Below are 25,989 nucleotides of genomic sequence, written 5' to 3' on the forward strand. Positions count from 1 at the left end.
AAAAAACCAAAATTAGCTAGAAAAAAACAACAATACCAAGTGCTGACAAGGATACAGAGCAATTGGAACCCTCATACATTGTTGGTAGGAACACCAAATGGCATAATCACTTTGGAAAATTATTTGGCAGGTTCTTATAAAGTTAAGTGCACACCTATCAGACACTTTACTCCTAGGTATTTACCCAAGAGAAATGAAAACACATGACCACAAAAAAGACTTGAACACACATATTTATGGCAGCTTTATTCATAATACTCCAAAACTGGAAACAATCCAAATGTGCATCTATATGCAAATAGATAAGCAAACAGTGGTATATCCATACAATGGAATACTACTCAGCAATAAAAAGGAGCAAATTACCAATACATGCAACAACATGGATGAATTTCAGAAACATTATTGCTGAGCTAAATAATCTGGGCTCCCAAAAGTATTCATATATTTATATTTATATATCTATTATATATCTACATATCTTTTTATATAAAATTCTAGAACAGGTAAAACAGCTATATAGTGACAGAAAGCAGATCAGTGGTTGCCTAGCATTGGAAGGGGGTGGGACTGACTGCAAAGGAGTATGAGGGAACTTTTTTTTTTTTTTTTTTGCGGTACGTGGGCCTCTCACTATTGTGGCCTCTCCCGTTGCGGAGCACAGGCTCCAGACAAGCTGACTCAGTGGCCATGGCTCATGGGCCCAGCCACTCCGTGGCATGTGGGATCCTCCTAGACCGGGGCACGAACCTGTGTCCCCTGCATCGGCAGGTGGACTCTCAACCACCGCACCACCAGGGAAGCCCAGAGGGAAATTTTTAATGATGAAAATGTTGTGTATCTTGGGAATCCCCTGACGGTCCAGTGGTTAGGGCTCCGCACTTCTACTGCAGGGGTCATGGGTTCAATCCCTGGTTGGGGAACTAAGATCCTTCATGTGAGCAGCACAGCTGAAAAAAAAAAAAAGAAAATGTTGTGTATCTTAACTTTTTTTTTTTTTTTTTTTTTTTTGCGGTACACGGGCCTCTCACTGTTGTGGCCTCTCCCGTTGCAGAGCACAGGCTCTGGACGCACAGGCTCAGTGGCCATGGCTCACGGGCCCAGCCGCTCCGCGGCATGTGGGATCTTCCCGGACCGGGGCACAAACCTGCGTCCCCTGCATCGGCAGGCGGACTCTCAACCACTGCGCCACCAGGGAAACCCGTGTATCTTAACTTTGATGATGTATACACTGGTGTCAAAATTCAAACTATACACTTAAAATGGGTCCATTTTATTATATATAAACTTTACTTCAATAAAGTTGATTTAAAAAGAAAAAAATTGTCAAGATGTTATATATTTAAGATGTGCATTTTAGTAAATGTATGTTATGCTTCAATTTTTTTTTTAAATCTAAAAATTGGTTGTGATGCAAATTATTCACAGACATAAAAATAAAGGCCAACATTCACCCATCAAATAAATTAAACTGTTCTCATTTTCCTTCTTTGCCTCTCATCCTTCGCTCATACGCAGTTTAGTTTAACTACAGCATAGAAATACAAGATAGTGAGGCATTGGGTTGTGAAAAACCCCAGGGCAGGAGTGCAGCCAGGCCTCAGAAGCAAAGAAATGGAAAGAGGCCTGGGAACACTGCTGGTGTTCAGTCCCTCTCTTCTCTCTGAGCGTCCCGTGAGTCCACCACTTTCTTTTCTCTGTGGACGGGCTTTTTCTAGCCACAAGAAAAACACATAGACAGAGAAAAGGACAAATTTGTGCTCTACTGTGTAACCATTTGGAAAGTGACTAAGTCCACTCTTACGGATCCCATTCAGCAATCCCTACAGGAGAGAATCACTGATTCAGTTTCCCATCTTTGAATCAATCACCTGTGCCAAAGCGTGAGAAAGAAAATCTTTGGTAGGAGTTACCTTTGAGCCAATCAACGGTGACCTGCAGGTCCTGGAGGAGCAAGGATATTCAGGACAGAACAGACATGTGCTAACAATGCCTGAAATAAATATTGACAATTTTGATGAGCAATAGTTTTCATTTCTGGCAGCGATGTATCTTCTTATCCATGAAAATTACAACAAAATTGGACCTAGAACCCAAATGAATTGTGACTTGAATGAAAACATTGAGAAAAGACTATTGCACTGAGCCTTAAGTGTCATCGTATTCAACACAGAAAATAAGTTACTGCTACAGCAGAGGTCAGATGCTAAAATTTCCTTTCCAGGTTGTTTTACCAACACTTGTAGTTATCCATTAAGTCATAAAGGAGAACTTGAAGAAAATGATGCAATTGGACTAAGAAAGGCAGCACAGAGGTCTTTAAAAGCTGAATTAACAATTCCCATGGCACAGGTTTCCCCAGAAGATGTTAATTTTTTAACGCAAATTCGCTACCAGGCTCAATCTGATGATCTTTGGGGTGAAATTGGGTACATTTTGTTTGTGAGGAAGAATGTAGCTTTGGATTCCTATCCCTGTGGGATTAAGAGCTATTGTTATGTGTCCAAGGAAGAACTAGAGGACTCTTGAGAAAAGGAGCCGATGGTGTAATCAAGATAACTTCGTGGTTTAAAATGATCGCACAGACTTTTCTCCGTACATGTTGAGGTAATTTTTTTGAATCAGTTTGTTGAACTGACATGGACATGAAAGTGTGGCTGAATGATTTTACAAGTACTGAAAAACTGGTCTCTATTAAACTTAGATTAAAAAGAATCAAATCTGAGACTTGACATCCTTTAGATCTTTCAGATCTTTGATGGTGGCACAATCTTCACCATTCTCTCCCCCAGGATTTGATTTTGGTTTTGATTTCATATCCTGTGGGGAGAAACAGAGGGTAGTTTCAGAGGCTCCACTTACCCTTTTAACCTTCCCCACTACAGTAGCTCTTCTTATCCCACAGGCCAAGGACCCAATTAGGGGGATCCTCTAACTGCCAACTTCTACTCTCAGGGACGGAGGAAATGATCACCAAGTGAGTCCACAGACCCACTGGACTTATTGGAAGCCAGGACTCCGTTTATGACTTCCTGCCTCTACCCCATATACCCCAACTTTAAAGGAAGTTGATGATGACTTCAGGCCTATGACTATCAAACTCAGATATGTGTTCGATAGTCCTGGAAACATCTGGGTATCCCCCTTTCCTCAGTGTACACTCACCTGAATATATAGGTCCCTTTGAGGAACGACTAGGAATCATTACAGTGTACACTTGCCACACTGCTCCAGGGCGCTCCCTCCTAGGGACCTGGCCAGCTCTTCAATCAAGGAGTTCCAGATCTGAAATTTGGCTCAGGTCTGGGAAATGAGCAAGGCATCAAGGCTTTTCATTAGGGTGACTGCCCACCCATTCCTACTCCTCCAGTCTTGTCTTGATTGTAGATATTAAGTACCTGCTTTGTTGGCTACCCATCTATTTTGCCCCTAGAGACACCATGTCCTATTAACTATTTCCATTTCCACATGTCCCTGTGGGTCAACTCCCCTTGGCTGTCCCTTCAACCTTGCCAATTTTTATGGTAAAGGCAGCCCCCTGCTTTCCCATGATTAAGCACTGCCATCTGGCCTCTGTTATTTTCAATAGGCCATGCATCATTCCCATCACTCCTGAGTCGGAAACGTATTGTTTTGTCAGAGAGAAGATTCTGCAGTGTCTTCCTGCATGGGAGGAGTGCTAGCTCTTAAAGGACGGCTGGGCACCTCTGCAACTCTGAGGGTTCCGGAGAGTCTGCAGAGCCAGATCCTCAGGGGCATCCCCCTAAAAGTCTCCTTTCCATGTGTCACTGTCAAAGGACCTCAGGTTTTCTCAACTAGGACTCTAACCTTAGCATAACAAACCTGCCTTGGCGGAGAGATTAAATGTCTCTGGAGCTCAAGCTATTAAGTCCTGCTCTTACCCCTTAGCTGTGTTCACGCTTCAAGGAGGTGATAAAGGTCTCCTTATAAGCTACCAAAGAGGCCCTCTGGCTCTCCACTTAGTGTTTAGGTGTTTGATAACTCTTTTTTTCTTCATTATTCCTATACAGGACATCAGTGCAATTTAGTAAAAACCAGCCAACTCCACTGTCCTCATAAGCACTATTTTCCCCTTTTCTTTCAATGCCTGAATCATGGCACCAGTAAAGGTGTGTTCCCCTGCCCTGGGATATTTCCCAGGACACCACAAGTGGAATCTTCAGTCACCATGTGTCAGGCATTACGCTCCACATTCCACTTGGGTTGGGATAGTCCCTGCCAGCCGGGTGATGAGTTATCCAGTTCAAAATCCATTGTGCCACCTGCTTTTCCAGACCATTTCCTAATACCTACTGTTCCAGTTCAGGTTCTCTGAGAAACAGATGTCAGGATAGAATCAGATATGCAGAAGATTTATTTGGGGAAACACTTTTGAAAGATATAGCAGAGAGGGATCATGAGGATGTGGGGAGAGCCTCAGACCAGATTGCAGGTCTGACACTTACAAAAGAGAAGGGAAAGGAAGGGAAAAGAAGGGAAGGGAAGGGAAGGGAAGGCAAGGGAAGGAGCATCTCATAGGAGGAGCTTCCAACTGCAGTGCAGCTCTGAGGATATCTTGGCCAGGCCAGTGGGGAGGCTGTGCTAATTATGCTTTAAACACCTTACATGTTTGATTGCTGAAAGGACTCACAGGACTCCAACGGTTTATACTCATAGTTTTTTGTTTGTGTGTTTTTAGACCTTTTTTTTTAAGAACAATTTTAGTAGCAAAATTGAATGGAAGGTTTCTTATATACCCGCGTTTTTTGTTTGTTTTGTTTTTTGTTTGTACGCGGGCCTCTCACTGCTGTGGCCTCTCCTGTTGCGGAGCACAGGCTCCCGACGCGCAGGCTCAGCGGCCATGGCTCACGGGTCCAGCCGCTCCGCGGCATGTGGGATCTCTCGGACCGGGGCACGAACCCGCGTCTCCTGCATCGGCAGGCGGACTCTCAACCAATGCGCCACCAGGGAAGCCCTACCTGTGTTTTTTGTTTGTGTGTTTTTAGACTTTCTTTTTAGAACAATTTTAGTAGCAAAATTGAATGGAAGGGAAGGAGGTTTCTTATATACCCACGTCCCACAGCACGGCTTCCCCTTTTCAGCGTCCCCCACCAGAGTGATACATTTGTTACAGCTGATGAACACACATGGACACATCTGTTATCACCTGAAGTCCACAGTTTACATTAGGCTCCACTCTTAGCACAGAACAGTGTTTCTCTTTGTTTGTTTGTTTTTTTTACAGGCAAAGGATACAGTACAGTAACAGCAGGAGAAGTTATGCAAGGAAGGGGGCTGGAGATCTCAGGCACAGGCTTCTTTGTCCTCCCACTGCTGGATCGCACAGGATGTGCTTTGTCTCCAGGTCTCAAACCACCATTGGCTTGTGTACCAAGGAGTCCAAAATTGACTCATTGTGGGAATCTATTGGAGTGAGCTGATAGTGTAGGCCTATTCTAGCTCCACTACCAGCCCTAATCATTGAAATCCCTGAGGCTCCACCAAAGAAACACCTATTAATTAATGCTGACAAGCTGGTATATCCTGCACCCCAAACACAGACCAATGGTCACAGAACATCCTTTATTGTGTTCAACAGTGTTGCCGAGGGTCACATGCTGCAGGCAGCTCTGTACGTAAGCATGCAGCCAATCCAGACCATGCCATGCAGGAGCCCCAAAGCCAAGATTGTACATTATGGAAGGCCCATGTTGAGGACAAATGGCCTGGCTCTAGCAGCTCTGCCATGCTCAGTTATTGGCTAGGAGCAGCAGCCTGAGGAGAGCATGGCATCAGCACAAATGCTGAGCACATCTTAGGGTGCAGAGGCTGGGGCCATCAACCAACAGCCTGGACATCTGTGAGGCATCTACCTCCATAGCTAGCAAAACCCACTTCAGGAGAAGTTTCTCAAAGCTCCCCCTGACTCTTGTGTGACCCCCGTTTATTTCTCAGGTTTTTCCTCTTGCCATATCTTACTCTCCAGCCATCCTGAACTACTTAAAGTTCCTGGAATAAAAGTCATTTACGTTCTCACCTCTGGGCCTTTGTACATGACCCTCTGCAAATAATAATACTACTTTCTTCTTCCACTTCCTTTCCCTAATTTCTACTCATTCTTCAGGTCTCAGTTCAGAGACCATTTCCCTGAGAAAATTTTCCTGCTCCCCGCCCCTCCCTACTCTATGCTCTTATAGCATCCTGTTCCCAACGTCAAGGTGGCACTCATCATGCTACTGTAATCTCCTAAAGAGTCTGTCTTCCATTAGACTGTACAATCTGTAAGGGTAGGCACTATGTCACATTGAATGTTGCCTAATGTATGCCACACAGTAGGTGCTTAATAAATATTTGCTGATCAACTGATGGATAATTTCACCCTGTTGAATTGCTTAGAATCTGGGGGTTAAGAAGAGAAAGCAAAATCAGTGATTATCCAATTCAATGTTTTCTTACATCCCATGGACACATACATGTCCTGAAGGGGCAGTCTTTCCAGGTTGGAATCCATAAATCCACTGCATCTTTCTGGCTGGGGAGCTCTGATGACAAGGCACTCCTTCTTGGGTAGTCTGGTCTCATGTGCTCCTTAGCTGATGTCCCCCAATTCATTTAGAAAATTCTGGACAATGATCCAGTGTGTTCCTTTGTGTGGGGAATATGTCTTTCTACTTTCCCTCCCATGGGATGATCTATTACAACTTTTTCATAGTTTGTTACTAAAGATACCGGTTGAAAGAGGTTGCTCTTATTCCTTCAAGGAATTGATGGTTTTCCTTAGGCTTGGCTCCATTTTGCAGACTGAAAAACCGAGGTCTCCCTAAATAACCTGGGATACACCACTAAACTTTGCTGAGCATAATGTCTTTAGAAGTAGTTTCTCAGAAATACAACTAACAACACTTAGTTCCTTCTTGGTACAATTTAGGGAAGCAGGATGTAGGAAAGAGTGGCAGGGAGCTGGTGTTTATGTGCTGGGATGTGGGCCAGGTGTTTTACATAAGTGATCTCATTTAATTCGCACTACAGCCCTGGAAACAGGCTTAATAATCCCCTCCTCTGTTGTTGCTGTTGTTGTTTTTTAACCAAATGATACTTTCATCTGGGTCTGAGGAGAAACTGGTGTTTGATGACCCTCCTAAGGTTCATTCTAAAAAACAGGCTCTGTCACGAATTCAATCTGCACCTTCCTGTAGCCACTTGGGTCCAACAGGAAAAGCAGTTTCTTTCCAGCATAGTTTGCAGAATAGTAAGTAGAATATTTGGCAGAAAAGACAAAGTGGAAAGGAAAGCAGTCTGATATCGGTCTTTTGTTTGCAGCTATCATTTAAAATTGCCCAGCACAAGACGGGAATAAAGACGCAGACATACTAGAGAATGGACTTGAGGACACGGGCAGGGGGAAGGGTAAGCTGGGACAAAGTGAGAGAGCACCATGGACATATATATACTACCAAATGTAAAATAGATAGCTAGTGGGAAGCAGCTGCATAGCACAGGGAGATCAGCTCAGTGCTTTGTGACCACCTAGAGGGGTGGAATAGGGAGGGAGGGAGGGAGATGCAAGAGGGAAGAGATATGGGGATATATGTATATGTATAGCGGATTCACTTTGTTATAAAGCAGAAACTAACACACCATTGTAGAGCAATTATACTCCAATAAAGATGTTTTTAAAAAGATAAATTCATTTAAAAAAGAAAAAAAAGATAAATTCATTTTAATAAATAAGTAAACAAACAAACAAATAAATAAATAAAATTGCCCAGCAGAGTGTGGTTGATTTTGCATCTTCATTAAGTGACTAAGAAAAGGATTCTACAAAAAGTGACTACCAAAGATTTTAGATTGAGACAAAACCCAAAAAGTCTAAAAGTAAGATTTTTCACGTAACAGTTTTATTGAGATATAATTCACATAGCATAAAATTCATCCGTTTTAAAATTCAGTGGGTTGTAGTACATGCACAGAGGTGTGCAGCCATCACTGCAATCAATCAATTTTAGAACACTTTCCTCACTCCAAAAAGAAACACTGTATCCTTTAACAGTTACTCCCAATTCTCCCCCCACCTCCCAACTCCAGCCCTAGGCAGCCATTAACCTACTGTACTTTCTGTCTCTATGGATTTGCCTGTTCTGGACATTTTATATAAATGGAATCATACAATATGTTGTCTTTTGTGTCTGGCTTCTTTCACTTAGCATAAAGTTTTCAAGGTTCATCTAGTTGTAGCAATGTATTAGTACTTCATTTCTTTTTACGGCTGAATAATATTCCATTATTATTATTATATTATATACCAATTTTTTCAACAACCACTTTTATTATGAAAGTAACAAAAATCTTACTGTAGAAAAATAATAACTATAAAGAAAAAATGTCACCCATAATCCTACCACCTAGAGACAGCCACCACTGTATATCTTTCATTCTGGATTTTAGTCTATGCATATATATTTGTAAATGAGATCACATCGTGTGGCCTGTTTGTGCAACATGTACTTTTTTTTTGGCTGCACTGAAGGCGAGGCTTGCATGACCTTAGTTCCCCCACCAGGGATCAAACCCCGGCCCTCGGCAGTAAAAGCGCAGAGTCCTAACCACTGGACTGCCAGGACTGTATTTTTTTTATGGTGGTAAAGTATACATAATGTAAAATTAGCTATTTAAACTATTTTTAAGTGTACAGTTCAGTAGCAGTATGTACATTCACACTGCTATGCAAACATTACCACATCAATCTCAGAACTGTATCTTTCCAAAAGAAACTTTATACCCACTAAACAGTAACTCCCCGTTTCCCGCTCTCCCATTCCCTGGCAACCACCGTTCTCCTTTCTGTCTCTATGAATGTGACTATTCTAGGTACCTTATGTAAGTAGAATCATACAATATTTGTCTTTTTGTGACTGTCTTATTTTACTTAGCATGATGTCTTCAAAGTTAATCCATATTGTGCATATGTTAGAATTTCCTTCCTTTTTAAGGCTGAGGAATAATATCCCATTGTATGTATATACCACATTTTGTTTATCCATTCACCATTGATGGACACGTCGGTTGCTTCCACCTCTTGACTATTGTGAATAATGCGTCTATGAATATGGTTGTACAAGTATTTCTTCAAGACCCTGCTTTCAATTCTTTTGGCTATATACTCACTCAGAAGTGGACTTGCTAGATCATATGGTTATGCTGTTTAATTTCTTTGAAGAACTGCCATACCATTTCCATAGTGGCTGTACCATTTTACATTCCTACCAGCTATACACAAAGATTCCAATTTCTCCACTACCTTGTCAACACTTGTTCTTATCTGTCTTGTTGATTATAGCCACCCCAGTGGGTGTGAAATGGTATCTCATTGTGGTTTTGATTTGTATTTCCCTAATGACTAAAGATGTTGAGCATATTTTCATGTGCTTATTGGCTTTTATATCTTCTTTGGATCCTTTGCCCATTTTTGAATTGGGCTGTCTTTTTATTATCAAGTTGTAAGATTTCTTTATATATTGTGGCTACAAGTCCCTTATTAGGTATACGATGTGGAAATATTTTCTCCCATTCTGAAGGCTGTCTTTTTGCTTTCTTAATAGTGTCCTTTGAAGCACACAAGTTAACACAGAAATAACTCAATATTTGATAAATGGGCCATGGGACTGGAAATGACCAAACAAATCCCTAAAATGTGGCCATCTTTATTTCTCTTATGATTTATTTTCATGACTTTAGTGACCTTGTCAAAATTTTAGTTTTTTTTTTTCTTTAAGCAAACAATGACACATACAATCATGTCATTTTAAATTGGAATACACAATTCGAGGAAATTTAACAACCTTGTGATGGATGTGTTACCCTAACATCACAGAGGGAGAAACTGAGGCTCTGAGAGTGGGCCGGATTCCTGATTCTATCACCCGGTCAATGTTGTCCTTGAACAAGTTACCAGATTGTTGGGAGGATCAAGTAAGTCAAAGATTATAAAAACCTCCCTCATAAATATCCAATAAAGACCCTCACTGAAAATAATAAAGTGCCTTGTTTGCAGTCACACAGCTAATAAGTGGTAGATCTGAGGCTGGGATACAGCTTCAGGCTTCAGAGTGTGAGAAGACTCATTTAGGGTCCTTCTTTAAAATGCAGATTATCAGAGAAATAGCCTAAAAATATTTGTTTAAACAGCAGACCTGCTGTTGTGTGTGTGTGAAAACTGCCTTAAGATAAAACCTGGTTTGCCATCAGTTGTTTTTCATCTTCACATAAGATAGATCAAAATGTGATTAGAAGGCACAGGAGGGGTTAAGTTACCTATGAAGGATTACTTTGTAAAATTTAATTTTTCATCCCCCTCCCCTTCACACCCTGCTTCACCTCCAACCTCAGTAAGTGGCGGTACCCAGTTACCCAAGGCACGAAGTTAGCATCCGGTGATACTTCCCATTCCAAAGTGGTGGTGGCAATAGCTAATATTTGAGCCAAACTGTGTTCTAGGAACTATTACGAGGTCTTTATGTTTACCAAGGCATTTATGCTCAAAACAACCCTGTTATTATCTGCATTTTACACATGAGAAACTGAGGCACAGAGAATTAATAAACAAACTTGCCTGAGATTATACAACTAGCAGCCAGAATCCCAGCCAAGCCTTGGGGCTCCAGAGTCCATCCTCTGAAACTCTAGGGTGGCTGGTACAGATATCTCCTCTCCTTTGCCTGCCTGCCCCAACAAGCTTCCTCCTGACCGGTTTCCAGAACTCTCATTTTGTCACACTCCAATTCGTTTCCCACATTTGTGTTCTACAACACACATGGAAACATGCCAGCCCTATACTTTAAAACCCCACCATCCATTGCTCCAGTGCTCTTAGCAAGTTCAGCTCCTTAGCCTGGGCCGGCCTGTGTGTTCTGCTGTCCTCATCTGTCCACCACCTTTTAACTTTTTAGTTCCTGGAATTCACCCGTGTTGTACTCTCAATGCTTAACTATCCCCCGCCCGCCCCGCCCCCCCTTACATCCCTGGAAAAAAAGGACTGGAGCTCAGTAACATTTGTTAGATGAATTGCTGAAAAGCAAGAGTGGTTTATTACTGGACACTGTTATAGACAGGAATTGTGAAATCTTTCCTGGGCTTCTTTCAAAACTGGATGAATTCTCATTGTGTTCTCATAACATTTCGATCAGGGTACTTCATCATCTTTAAGTGTCACTGTCGGTTTTTGTTTCTGTAATTCTCTCCCAGCTCACTACATGGTCTAGTGCGAATGGGTGAAAGAGCTGAGCAAAACAGTTCTTCAGCTGACGACCTAAATGACTAACTTCATGACCTCTCAAGGTCTCTCCTCCGAGCTCCACGCAACTCCGGTTCCGGCATTCGGGAGGGGTGGCCCAGGCTCCCAGGGGCTGCGGGCACCGCGAGTCCTGGGCGGGCAAGCTGTGGGGTTGCCGCGGCCTGAGCCCTCCTCCCCGGCCCTCCCCCAGCTCTCCGGAGAAAGGAGGGGATGGAGACGCCGGAGAAACGTGGGCTTGGAGAGCCGCGAAAATTTTACTTCGGGTAGAACCCCCTAGGGGAATGCGGCCGAGAACCTGGGGCTTTTCCCCGCGCCGGGCCTACGGGTGCCGCCTCCCTGCCCCCCTGCCCTCTCCTCAGCCGGCCGGGGCCTCCTTCCCACCTTCCCTCCTTTTCCCCACTCGGAATAAACAGCCTGCAGTTCCCGCAGCTGCAGCGCGAGACTCGAAACGCGCGCCGGGAGCGAGCCCCGGAGGGGGCGGGCGGCGCGGACCGGGAGCCGGGCCGGGCGGGACTCGGCAGCTCGCGCCGCTCCCCCCGCTCTCCCCGCGCTCCGGCGCCGGGCCCAGGTAGGGGCGGCGCGAGACGGGCCTGGCGGCGCGGCCTCCCTCCCCCTCCCTCCGGCCCGGCCGGGGGCGGGAGCGGAGGGGCGAGGCGCAGCCCCACTCGGCGGCACCCCCTCCCCGGGCAGGCGCGGGCGGAGCCGGGCCCGCCTCAGCCGGCAGCGGCGGGAGTAGCGCCGCGGTGCGCCGCACCGCGGGCAGCGAGCTCCGCATTCGAACCTCCCTCGCAAAGACTGTCTCCGCCCCACAATGCACCGCGGCGGGCAGCCTTTGAAAAAGCGGCGCGGCTCGTTCAAGATGGCGGAGCTCGACCAGTTGCCTGACGAGAGTGAGTAGCACCTCAAAGCACCCCCACTCTTCCCGCCGTCCGCCTGCCCCCGGGTTGCATCCGGCCGGGACGGGCGGCCGTGTCCTCTGCCGGGCAAGTGGGCTGACTGCCAGCCCCGCTGTGGTCCCCTAGTCCTTTCACCCCGGTATTGCCGCCGCGTCGCCGCCTTTGTTATGGTGTCTGTGTATTGGTTTGTGGGGTTGTGTGAGAGCCAGGGCCGGAAACCGAAAGCCCGGGGGCCCAGCCCGGGCGGGGCGAAGGCGGTGGCTGCTCTCCTGGCCCGGCTTGGGCCCCCGGCCGCGGTGGGGGAAGAGCGACCGCCGGCCGCGGGGGCTGTCCTCCCCGCCTGCACCGCTCGCCCGGCGCGGAGAGACGCCTGGCGGGGTTATGTAACTCGCTTTCGGGGGCCGGGAAGGGCTCGGGCTGGGGAGGGGGTGGTCACAGCTCTCCTTCTTGTCCCGGCCTCTGATCCTGTCCTGTCACAGTTCCTGCCGCTGCAGGCACTTGTGATCATCACTGCCCTCCCCTCCCTCCTCCGGTGTGTCCACCCCTGGAAGCATTTCCGTGTCAAAGGGCTGACCCCTTCCCCTGGGACCACAGGTGGCTGTGGACCTTTCCAGAGATAATCCAGACTGGGTACACAAGTGTTCAGGCAGCCCCCATCCCGCAGACTTTCTTCTCTGCGTATGTGTCTTAGGAATCACGGGGGTACCTTTACGCATGGATGTGACCATCACCACAGGCATATTCAGTACTCTTCCTGACACCCACCCTGTGCATTGCCTCCTTTAACTACGTTTGCTCATCCTGCCATCTCAGACGTGGATGCTCACTTGTGTTTAGTAAGTAAAAGCACTAATTCTGTAGTTTAAGCACAATAGAACTTAATTTTGTAATTTACAATATTGTATTGATATAAAGTATACAAGATAAAGGCACATCTTTCAGTTAATTACAGATGGGTCCTGATGCAACTCGCTATTCCGTTTATGTATATGTATCGTTTGTGAGAGTTTTTAGTGTAATAGAAACAACTGTTAAATTTATCTGTGCAAGACACTTTTAAAGTGAGAACTGAACACAGCCAATTCTGTTTTCCTTGTGGGGTCGTATATTCTTAATGTGCTATAAAGTTGAAAGTTCAAGTTGCCAAACTGGTGAAAAGTTGTATTAAGAGAGTTTGTGTTTTAAATTTGCTCTAGACCAGCGCGGAATTCCAGTAGAACCTTCTCAGTGATGGAAATGTTCTGTTTTGCGATGTCCAGTAGGGTAGCCACATAGCCATATGTGGCTATGGAACTTTTAAGATGTGGCTAGAGTGACTTTTAAATTTCGTTTGATTTTTGTTAATTTAAGTTTAAATAGTCATGTGTGTCTAGCGGCTACTGTATTGGATAAGGCACAGCTGTAGACCGCCAATGAATTTTATTGTTTCTTATTTGGAGAATACAGTCGATTGTGATTTAGGATGCTTCTAAATAAAGGGGGGCCTGCTAAACACAATGTGCTCGTCATCTGGAAGTCCTTGCTCTCTTTGTCGTAAAGATGTTTTATCACCTCTTGGAAGTCCCACTCACTAGATAACTGTCATTTAGAATATTTGCTCATTATCATTAAACATTTATTGGGGATTTACTCTGGTTCTTTGCAGACACTTGGGACTCATACTAGGGTTCAAATTACAACTACACTCTCAAGCTATATAAGATAATCATTTATATTGCTTTGTGACATCTCTGGTACACTAGGGTGTGTGTGGGCGTGCACCTTAGCTTGTGCGATATATGTCTTGTTTAGCTTGACCACCACAGCTGGTTGAAAGCAGGGATTGCTTTACCTGGTTTGTCACACAGTGCCATAAATCAGATATATATGAATGCTTAATTTATATGGAATTGAATGTAGGGTAAGAGGCATGGTTAATGAAACGGCAGCAGAAGTGATTTCAGTTTGATACTAGAAGTAGCGATATGTTTCTTTGCCAGTTTTAGTAAAGGGGGCTAGTTTGTAAGTTATCCAATAGTCAGTATAACATTATCAATAATAAAAGCTACTATCTATTTAGTACTAACTATGAACCAGGTGCTGTGCAAAGCATATTGTATACATTTGCTCATTTAATCCTCATTCCAGTTGAGGTAAGTACTCTCACTAATGACGTAGCTGAGGCTATCTTCAGCCCAGATCTTTCCTCTGGGCTTCTGTGCTTAATATCTCTTGCCCATTTCACATCTTCTCTCAGATGCCTCAGAGGCCCCTCAGACTTTATGGGTTCAAGATCTACCTCATAATCCTACTGCAGTACAGAGATACTTCCAGTGGTTCCGGTCATAATGAATGGCTCCGCTGTGCAGTCAGCTAAAACCTAGATAGAGGTCGTCTTCCACACTTCCCATAATTAAGCCTTTACTGAATCTTGTAACTTTTACCTTCTAAATGTCTCTCGGTTTTATCTACTTCTCACCTTCATCCTGGTCCAAGCTGTCACCATCTCTTCTGCATTAATCGCTTCAGCCTCCCATCAATCCACCACCCAAACCCTCCCCCGCAACCTACACACAGCCAGAGTGATCCTTTCAGAATGTATGTTATGTCATCCTATTGCTGAAAACACTTTACTAACTACAAGACCCTTTGTGGTCTGGCCATTCCCCACCTCTCCAGCTACATTTTGTACCACTCTTCCTCTCATTCTATCCCTTTGAACTAAATTGGACCTTTTTCATTCCCTGTACTCACTAGGCTTTCTTTTTTGCACATGCTGTTCTCTCTACCTGGAATGCTCTTCCTTCCTCTCACTTCCAGTTAAGTGCTACTTATCCTTTAGATCCCATTTTAAGCTTCTGTCCTCCCTGACAAATAATACATCTTCTTATTAAATCTTTTCATACCACTGTGTAATTTCTTACTGGCAGCTGTCACAGTTGCAGCTTTACATTTGTTACTGTGATTGTTTGGTTAGCTTTGGTTAGAAGCCCCACCAGAGAAGGTGCCATTTCTGTTTTTCTTCATGCTTGCGTTCCAGTTCCATGCATGACAGCTGGCTTACTTCTCTGTTCTTTTTTCATAACCACCCTTCTCTTGCCAGTGACTTCCCAAACATAATGCCCCGACCCTTCCTAGAATATTCTAAATGTTCTACCTCAGGGCTTTTTTACCTGCTGTTTCTACCAGCCTGACTCATTGCTTTGCCCCCCCGTCCTCTCATGGCTAGTCCTTTTCACATGTTACCTCCTCAGAGAAGCCTTCCCTACCCACCCTGTGTAAAGTTAGTTACTCCCCACGCTGCGATCCCTTGGTTATTTCCTTTACAGCAGCTGCCACCAGTGTAGCTGTCATTTTATATACTTGTTTATTGTATGTCTCCTCCCACTACAGTGTAAACTTCCCTGAGAACAGAGGCTTTGTCTAGCTTTTCCTTCAGTTAACCCCAGTCCCTAGAATAGTGCTGTGGCAGGTATTCAGGGAATATATGTTGAATGAATGAACATACCCAGTTAAAGCAGGAGTCTAACTTAATTGAATTCACCTGCCTGCAAAATACATGTTCTTAACCTAATCTTTTTTTTGATTGATCAAAGTAATACAAACAATAAGCATGGTCTGAAAATTAGTCCTGTACCATGTGCATTTTTCTCTAAGCACTTTTACATATACTAACTCATTTAATCCCCATTTTACAAAAGAAGAATAAGTAGCACAGAGAGGTTAAGTAACTTGCTTAAGATAACACAGTAAGACAGTGGCAGAGCCAAGATTCAAACACAGCTAGTCTCCATCTGTGTTCTTAACTACTATGCTATACTATCTCTCAAGAAGGGAAGAAGGTTAAAGGTGGTAGGTCAGAGTCTGCAAGATACAGTCCCTGCCTTCTTGGAGCAGGAATGAATATCCTTACAACTTATACCTCTTCCTTCAGATCTCTGCTCAAATATCACGTTTCAGAGAAGCTAATCATGAGCACCTTATAGAGAAATAGTCTTCCCTCCACCAACTCCCACCCCACATTCCCTATCCTTATTATCCTGCTTTATTTTTTTTTCCAGTAGTGCTTATCATCCCGTGATGTGTGTGTGTGTGTGTGTGTGTGTGTGTGTGTGTGTGTGTGTGTGTTTCCCCCTCGCTAGAATGTAAATTCCAGGAGAGCATCAGGAGCATGGACTTTGTCTGTTTTGCGTGCTGTCTGTATCTCCAGTGACTAGAGCAGGGGCCAGGATGCAGGCAGCACTCTACACATATTCACTGAATGAATGAATGGTTACCACTTTTTCTCAAATGGACCATGTTTTTCTTGGTAGCTACACTGACACGTGCCCTGTCTACTACTGCTGCTTTCCCAGTTGTGTTGTATTTTTTGAGGCTTCTTAGCAAGGCTTTATGGGCTCTCTCCCCCACTTTTCCCCCTACAACTTTACTGCCTTTGGTCATTAAACTTCACTTTGCCATATAGAAGCTGTTAACGTGTCCTGTTAACCATTCTCCACATCCAGGCAGGAGTGTAGGGGGAAAGCAAGAGTGGCTTTGATGTTGGTGGGTTGTCCGACAAGCCTCTCATACTGCCTTGCAGAGAAATCAGTTGAGGTTTAGAGATCTGAGATACATAAAAATGCTTCATAGCCAGAACCATGATACTTTATCTGTTACTTCTCATTTAACGCCTGTTGTCCATTTATGTGAGTTGTAAATCATTGCTGCTTTTGTTAAAACCAAGGAGAATTAATCTGTCTTCTCTGATTTTTGTACTTAGTTCATGTTCTTCTATCTTACTTTATTCCCTGAGATCATCTTTTATTTATTTATCTTTGTGTTTTGTGTAATGTCATACTGGACTGGCTCCTTACAGATGTTGACAGACATTTTTAACAAGCCACTTACAAATCTGTCTTATCTCAATGTAAGTAAAAGGCTAACCTTTCAAATAACATCACTACTGCCTGGTCTTAGATTATATTTTTTTAAACATAAACGAATGTCAGAGTAACTGAGATGAGAAATAGCTGGTTGTAAAATAAAACAAATTTAAAAATGAGGAATGATAAGAAATAATAATTTGACTATAGTAAAAGAAAAAAAGGTGTTCTAAACAGTTTTTTAAATTTAAAGAGGGAGATTTTGCTCATTAATAATTATGTGAATAATTTCTATTTTGGAGCATAGAAAGGTTTTTTTCCCCTGTTAATTTATTTTCTTTTATTGAGATATAATGAACATATAACATTGTATTAGTTTTAGGAGTACAGCATAACGATTTGATATTTGTATATGTTGCAAAACAATTGCCACAATAAGTTTAGTTACTAACTACTAATCGCCACACAGTTACAATTTTTTTTCTTGTGATGAAAACTTTTAAGATCTATTCTTTCAGCAGCTTTCAAATATATAATACAGTATTGTTAACTATAGCGATCATGCTTTGCATTACATCCCCAGAACTTATTTATCTTATAACTGGAAGTTTGTACCTTTTGACCCCCTCCACCTATTTTGCCTATCCCCCACCCCCTGCCTCTGACAACCGCCAATTTGTTTTCTGTATCTGTGAGTTTGGTGGGGTTTTTTTGTTTTTTTAATTTAAAAAAAATGTATTATTACTATTATTTTTTGGCCATGCCACGCAGCTTGTGGGATCTTAGTTCCCGACCAGGGATTGAACCCAGGCCCTCGGCAGTGAAAGTGTGGAGTTCTAACCACTGGACTGCCAGGGAATTCCCTTTTACTGCTTTTTTTAAGACATCACATGTAAGTGAGAGAGATCATACTTTATTATTTTTCAGGTGACTTGAGCTTCTTTGCAGTATACCTATCCGATTCTGAGATTTTCAACTTAGTGCTCCCCCTCTCGCATAAAAACTTCTTTCCCTATCAGTTCTCCTACTTCCCCTCACCTATAGATCCCATCCTTTATTTACACCAGAACCTGCAGCCCAGTGTTTCTCGAAATGGACCTGAGGGGTACCTGCAACAGAATCCCCTGAGGGCCTTTATTAATCACACAGTTTCTGCATGTATGAGGAGCTTCCTGGTTATTCTAATATGCACTAATGTTTTAGTCAGCGAACCCCTCCAGCTCCCAATCCAGCTTGGATCTTTAAGTGATGCACATACCTGCATTCTAGACTTCCAAGGGACTTATTGTCTGCTATGACAGTCCCTGGATCATTTCCATCTTCTGTTTTCTCCACTCTATTACCACTTCTGATCTTTGCCTCAATAAATGTCAATTCCCTTTCTCTTTTCCTTCTCCAGCACACTTCTGGATGAGGATCCAAAATCACTTCTGTCCCTACTCTTCCTCTTACCTCTCCCTCTACATTTTTCTCTCTTGGGAAGGTCTCCAGTTCTCACAGCTTCAAACAAGACTCCCAAATATCTCCAGTTCTTCCTTACATTGTCTGAGTTTTGGTCAATAGCTTGAATTGTCTACTAGTTATTTCTTTTTTTAAAAAAAAATAAATTATTTATTTTAATTTATTTATTTTTGGCTGTGTTGGGTCTTTGTTGCTGTGCACGGGCTTTCTCTAATTGCGGCGAGCGGGGGCTACTCTTCGTTGCAGTGTGCAGGCTTCTCATTGTGGTGGCTTCTCTTGTTGCGGAGCACGGGCTCTAGGCACGTGGGCTTCAGTAGTTGCAGCATGTGGGCTCAGTAGTTGTGGCTTGCGCGCTCTAGAGCACAGGCTCAGTAGTTGTGATGCACGGGCTTAGTTGCCCCGTGGCATATGGGATCTTCCCGGACCAGGGCTCGAACCCATGTCCCCTGCATTGACAGGTGGATTCTCAACCACTGTGCCACCAGGGAAGCCCTACTAGTTATTTCTAATTGCACATTCCACTGTCACTTCAACATTGCTAAAACTAAATGGATCACTTTTAACCCTAAACCAAGTTCTTTTTCTCTCACTTTGATTATGAAGTAATACTGATTTGTTTTCATTGCAGGCTCTTCAGCGAAAGCCCTTGTCAGTTTAAAAGGTAAGAATCATAGCATGATTCTTTTAGGTATGACACAAACTAGGAATTTATTTCACTAAATTTATTTGGATATAGTATTTCTCTTTTCTTTCTAAGTTATGATTCATTATAGCTTTTAAATACTGGTTTTCACTGGTGATAATAAGTTCATATGGGGAATCGGCCCTTGGTTTTCTCCCCCTAGAATTATTTTTTTTTTTTTTTTTTTTTTTGCGCAACGCTGGCCTCTCCAGCTGCAGAGCACAGGCTCCAGATGCGCAGGCTCAGCGGCCATGGCTCACAGGCCCAGCCACTCCGCGGCACGTGGGATCCTCCCGGACCAGGGCACGAACCCGCGCCGCCCGCATCGGCAGGCGGACCCTCAACCACTGCGCCACCAGGGAAGCCCTCCCCTAGAATTATTGATTAAAGAACTTTCTAACTAAACGTTCCAGACATTTCTTACTAGAGTTAAATCATTTATTAAACAACTGGGCTAAGCTGTATTTTTACATAATTGTTTGTTTTTTAAGAATCTTGTCTTCTAAGTAGTAATGCAAGTCTCTTGAAATAAAAGAATGATAATATTTTTTTCTGAGAAAAAGTTAGATGTGTTCCTTGGTCTTGCTGTTTCTTTGTGTAAGTATGTTAGACCTATCCTCTTAATATAATTTATTTTGAGATTTTACCTCTTGAGCAAGATTCTACTGGATAAGTAAATTTGGAACCAATGTAGATCTTCTCAAAGGTTCATTAGTGCTTTCAGTTTTTAAAGCTACTTTATTATACTCTGAATTGGTGATCTACCAAATTAAGTCCTTCTGGCTTGAGAACACTTATCTTCCAGGATTACCCTAATTTATTTGCCCAGCAGGATCAACCACATCCCATCTCTTTTCTTTTGTACTTATTAAAATATATGTCTGAAAAAGTATTCCACTAATTTTTTTCTCCCAATATTAAAGCCATTACTCTTTTTAAGAAAGTATATAGAAGTGATATAAATTTTTTATACAAAAATTAGAAAATGCTTTCAGGTAATTAGAAGGAAATAAAACTAACTATCTTGTGTATATTTATCCCAGTTTTGTATATCTCTCTCTAAATAAACATATCCTTTTTGTAAACATTAAACTCGCCTTCTTTATTTTCATAACACACTTAATCGGTAACTTGATCGGATTTTTTCTGGTTGCATACAACTCTGAAGACGTTTCTTTGAATTAAGGAAAAAACCCCACATATTTCATTTTTGGATATCAAGTGTTTTACACATTGAAGCAGAAATATGCTCTAAATTCAAGGTTAAAGGAGCTTTTCCCATTTTTCCTTGCCTGCTTTCAGTCAGATTGTACTGAGGTAGTTCTTGGCAAATAAGAATAGAGGAGTTATTGAAAAACAAAATGAAATAAGCCACACATGTTTTAATATGAAAATGTAATACTTTCAAGTAGCATTGCCTTGTCAAATTATTTAGCGAGTTTGACAAAAAAATACAGAAAAGATTTTTTTATTTGTAATAAACTAAAATTATTATGGTCAGTATATTTTTTCCGTATTTGTAAATATTTCAGATATATTGCTGTTGTTAAAAAGGCCATGTTTATAGTATGAAATCCTTTGAACTAAACTTAAGTATCATTAATAATTATTTATTACAGAGGGAAGCTTATCTAACACATGGAATGAAAAGTACAGCTCTTTACAAAAAACACCTGTTTGGAAAGGCAGGAATACAGGCTCTGCTGTGGAAATGGTAAGGAATTAGTTTTTCTTACTCTTTAGAATATGATAGCTAAATTGTCTGTATTACTGTCACGTGCACATTCTTACAGCACTATAAAAATTTTCCAAGGGTTTTCCCCAACTCCAAGCATTTGTGTCATTAAGTGTCATTGAACAGTATTTGATTATATCTAGATAAATAATCTATAGCCTGTGATAATCTGTTCATCATTAAGCATTTGTTAAGTAATGGTAGTTTCTTTAAATAGGCAAACCCAAAAAACTCCCAACAACCCGAAATCTTACTTTTAATAGATTTTTAATAATTTAATAGATTTTTTTAAAATAAAAAGATTGTACCTGGCTCTGGTCCCTACAAAAAGATATATAAATAAGTGGTAAGATACTGAAATCTTGTGTAAGTCAAGGATGAATGCATTTAGGGCTGGGAAGTAGAGATGAGCGTATAATTGGCGTGACTAACAATTTTCGGGGCCTCTCTTCCTCCCCTGCCCAGCCAGGTAGCCAGGAAATTTTAGGGGTCAATCATGAAACAAGCCTGGAGCTAGGTTAGACAGTAGCTGTCAGTAGCCCGGGCAGCTGGCCACAGTGAGTGTACAGGACTCTCCACGCTGTTATCATTTCTGTCACCATCGTTCTCTTCCTCCTCTCTGCCCATGGTCAGAGGAGGGGAGCAGGGTAGAAGGGACTTCCTGTCAGGGCTCTGCAGTGTTGAGACTCTCAGTGGGTTTAATTTCACCGGCCCATACCTCTAGCCTTGACCCAGTTGGATGCTTCCCGTATGTTGCTAGCCCGCTGCACCGGCTTCACTTCTAAGTAGGCATGGAACTGTCTTGAAGGGTGGGAGAAGGATTTGAAAAATGATGTGGGTGCTATTGGGATATTATTTCTGTTGTTCTTCCCTATTACGCCTCTGAACCTAGGATGGACTGTAAAATTTTTCATATTATAAATCCTTAAGTGTGTGATGTACTTGGGATGCTTAAAATTTTTTAGTTCTGCATGCACTTATTAAGTATCTGTTATAGGTATCTTGTATTTTTATTTGGAAATGGAAATTTGTCAACAGTTTTTGACAGCGGATCTAGTATAATATTATATACATTTAGATTTACTCTCTAAAAGTGATCTAGTAACTTTGTCTCAACCCAGCCCTATCCAATAGACCTATCAGGTGAAACACCCAACTGGTTGGTATTAATCCAAGTGCCAACATAATGAGAACTAGAATTTCCAGAGCTTAATTTTCCTATCTTCAACATGCAAGACTGCCAGTGTACTATACGAAGAAGACTTGGGTTCTAGTTTTAATTAACAGCTAGGTGTTTCATTTCTAAACAAATTACGTACATATGTATCTTTCTACTTTCTAAAATCTGAAATTATTTGTGTGCTTTTTATTACCCATTCTTCATCCTTCAATACTGCTGATAATTCGGAATTAACTGTATTTTCCAAGTATAGAATTGTGTTTTGGAACAAAAATGGCAGGTGTTTGGCCTTTTCATTAAATAAAAAAATTTCTATCATAGCCTTTCAGAAATTCAAAACGAAGTCGGCTCTTTTCTGATGAAGATGACAGACAAATAAATACAAGGTCACCTAAAAGAAATCAGAGGGTGGCAATGGTTCCACAGGTATGTGTGTGCTAAAATTTTGCTTCATTGAAAGAAAGTGAGCAATCGCTCAGTATAATAAAGTTTATATTTATTGGACTTTAAGCCAGTATAGAAAGCCAGTCCTCAGTCTTACAGATGCACACTCTTCTTCTTCTTTTTTTTTTTTTGGCCACATCACAAGGCATGTGGGATTTTAGTTCCCCGACCAGGGATTGAACCAGGATTTTGTGCCCCTGCAGTGGAAGCATGGAGTCCTAACCACTGGATCGCCAGGGAATTCCTATGCACACTCTTTTTTTAAGCGTGGAGATAGTGGACATTCAGCAAATGGATTTGGCAAATTGGAATCAGCTTGGCGTTTGCATGGAAATCAGAGGGGAAAACCCATTTTACTTTGTCTTTGAGTGAAGTATGTTGAAGACTTCCTTTATCCAAAAGAGGAAAATATAGAGCATGAAATCATATCTCCTTTTTCATTTTTGACATCTTTTAAAGAAAAATTATAGTGGACATGTAAGAATCAAAGCAATGAATGAAAATTAGATAAGGAAATATTAACTTTAAGAATACAATAATTTTCTCCTATGAAATGTATAATTTTTGATACAGTTATTCCCTACTTCCCATTCATTTTTTTTTCAAAAGTGCTATAATGTTTTTCAGTAGGATGTATCACAGTAGAGGTAATTTTCTCAAGCAAGGATTTGGCATCAAATTAATTAAAGGTATTACCAGCAATATGCCCTTACCAAAAAAAAAAAAAAAAACCCAAAGAACTTTTACATACCTTTATGATCATTTCAGATAGTAAAATATGTTCGTTCTCTGTAAAATGAACAAAAATATATGAACTTTTTAACATCAAGGACAAGTGTGCATAAGCATCTAAAATTCAATTTAAAAATTTGACCCAGTTGAAACTAATACACAGTGTGCATTGACTGGCTCAGTAGATGTCGGATACAAGGTTGAATGAATACAAGAATAGTCAACAACTATTTCTTGTATTGATTTTAGAAGAGCTGTGTTATTAGGATAACTTGGATGCTTTAATGCTGTTTAGATTTTTTAAATTTCCAGAGGTGTGGATTTCTTTTTTTTTTTTTTTTTTTTTTTGCGGTACACGGGCCTCTCACTGTTGTGGCCTCTCCCGTTGTGGAGCACAGGCTCTGGACGCGCAGGCTCAGCGGCCATGGCTCACGGGCCCAGCCTCTCCGCGGCATGTGGGATCCTCCCGGACCGGGGCACGAACCCATGTCCCCTGCATCGGCAGGCGGACTCTCAACCACTGTGCCACCAGGGAAGCCCGTGGATTTTTTTTTAAGGTCTTTTTTTTCCCTCCAACTATTTACTAGGAAAATTTTCAAACATACAGAAAACTCTGGTCTTTGTGACTGTGAAACCATCCTGTCCTAAGTCTGTCCAAAGCTCTCCTCCTCAGGCACATATCATTCCTTCTGGGACTATTTCACAAAGGCCTTTCTACTTGTGAGCAATACAGAACAAATATAACATAGGACAGACATGATATGAGACTTCTTTAACTATGTGAAAAAATTTTATACCCTCTGAGTTTTCTCTTTTCTAGTCTTAACATGCCTAGTTCTTTCAATCTTCATTTACATGATATGCGTTGTTCCCTTACTCTCCTAGTCACAGCCTTAAATCTGGTGTATTCTATCTGTGTGTTTGTTTAAAGAGTACTATTCAGAGCTGGAAAATTACTAAAAACCAATGTTTATTCAGTACTTAGTATGTGCCAGATCCTGTTCTAAGCACTTCATATGTATTACTTTGATTTAATCTTCAAACCCCCCATGAATTAGGTTACTATTTTCTTATTTCCCATTTTTCAGGTGAGAAAACAGACACAGAGAAGGTTTTTTTTTGTTTTTTTTTTTTAACGTATTTATTTTTGGCTGCACTGGGTCTTCTCTGCTACGCGTGGGCTTTCTTTCTCTAGTTGCAGCGAGCGGGGGCTACTCTATGTTGCGGTGCGCAGGCTTCTCACTGTGGTGGCTTCTGTTGTGGCACAGCATGGGCTGTAGGCCCGCAGGCTTCAGTAGTTGTAGCACGTGGGCTCAGTAGTTGTGGCTCTCGGGCTCTAGAGCGCAGGCTCAGTAGTTGTGGCACACAGGCTTAGTTGCTCTGCGGCATGTGGGATATTCCCGGGCCAGGGCTCGAACCCATGTCACCTGCATTGGCAGGTGGATTCTTAACCACTGCGCCACCAGGGAAGTCCACAGAGAAGTTTCTTGTTCAAGATCACAAAGCTAATACGTGAAAGCTGATACTAAATGGCAGGCAACCTGTCTTCACAGGTCTACTTTTTTTGTTGTAGCTTTATTGAGATACAATTAACATAGCATACAATTTACCTATTTAAAGCATACAATTCAGTCGTTTTAATATTTGCACAGAGGTGTGCAACTATCACCACAACCAATTTTAGGACATTTTCATCATCTCAAAGTAGCAGTCACTGTCCATTTTCCACTTGTTGAATAAACTCTTAGAAGTGTAATTGCTACAAGGGTATTTACACTTAAACTTTGAAAGATACTACCTAATAATCTATTTACAAAAGTTGTAATAATTTATATTTCCACTAACAGATTGAATATATTTCCTCATACTCACCAGAGGAATCTTTAATACAGTTTTATATGCAATGAGCCACCAATACCCTATTTTAGAATTTGGGTCAATAACTCAGTAGAAATAAAAATAGCACTCTTTCTGATAATAATACTTTATAATAATTTGGTTATTATTTATGCTAAATGACTCATGACATGTAATTTTTTTTTACATTAAAAAGTTAATTTTCTAAGTACAATGTGGTATCCTGAATTGGATTCTGGGAGAGAAAAAGGACATTAATGGAAAAACTGGAGAAATCCGAATAAAGTCTGTGGTTTAGTTAATAGTATTATACGAATGTTAATTCCTTAGTTTTGACAAACCATGGTTATATAAGATGTTAACATTAGGGAAAGCTGGATGAAGGGCATATGGAACCTTGTATTATCTTTGCAACTTTTCTATAAATCTACAATTTTTCCTAAGTAAAGTTTTATATTAAAAAATATAAAAAATAAAAAGTTAATTTTGACCTTCACCTACCCTCCAGATCTGCTTCCCTCTTCCACTGGTAACCAACCACTGTAGTTTGATTATCCTTTTAGATTTTTTTAATACTTCTAAACCTTTATATATGTATTCATAGAAAATATATGGTATTGTTTTGTAGTTTTAAAATTACATTTATAGTATTTTCATGATATTTTATCAGGCATCATTCTGTAATTTATTTTTTCACTCAAAAGTGGTTTTTTTTTTGTTTTGTTTTGTTTTGGTTTGTTTGTTCTTTTGGGTTTTTTTGCCTCGCGGCTTGCAGGGGTCTTCGTTTCCTGACCAGGGATCAAACCCGGGCCCCCTGCAGTGAAATCAAAAGTCTTTTTTTGAGATCTGGCCATGCTGACTGATTTAG

The 25,989-nt window shown here is 41.7% G+C and overlaps 1 protein-coding gene and 1 pseudogene across 5 annotated transcripts in view; both read left to right on the forward strand.

The window, feature by feature from the left end:
* The first annotated feature begins 1,989 nt into the window (after nt 1-1,989).
* Nucleotides 1,990-2,606, forward strand: LOC307066683 (isopentenyl-diphosphate Delta-isomerase 1-like; annotated as a pseudogene). The gene has a single exon. The product of its transcript is annotated as an isopentenyl-diphosphate Delta-isomerase 1-like (transcript).
* Nucleotides 2,607-12,101: 9,495 nt separating this feature from the next.
* LIN9 (lin-9 DREAM MuvB core complex component) overlaps nt 12,102-25,989 on the forward strand; it is a gene marked incomplete at both ends in the record, with an annotated part of 101,884 nt that continues 87,996 nt past the window's right edge. For 3 of the 4 annotated variants that reach the window (XM_079726458.1, XM_079726459.1, XM_079726460.1), the window contains 4 exons: nt 12,102-12,180; nt 19,120-19,152; nt 20,793-20,887; nt 22,410-22,514. In XM_079726458.1, the coding sequence (XP_079582584.1) occupies nt 12,102-12,180; nt 19,120-19,152; nt 20,793-20,887; nt 22,410-22,514 (312 nt within the window). The remainder of the gene's footprint in view (nt 12,181-19,119; nt 19,153-20,792; nt 20,888-22,409; nt 22,515-25,989) is intronic. The other variant, XM_079726461.1, reaches the window with a different exon arrangement.

The sequence above is a fragment of the Hyperoodon ampullatus genome (genome assembly GCF_949752795.1).
Source record: "Hyperoodon ampullatus genome assembly, chromosome: 2".
Classification (NCBI taxonomy): Eukaryota; Metazoa; Chordata; class Mammalia; order Artiodactyla; family Ziphiidae; genus Hyperoodon; species Hyperoodon ampullatus.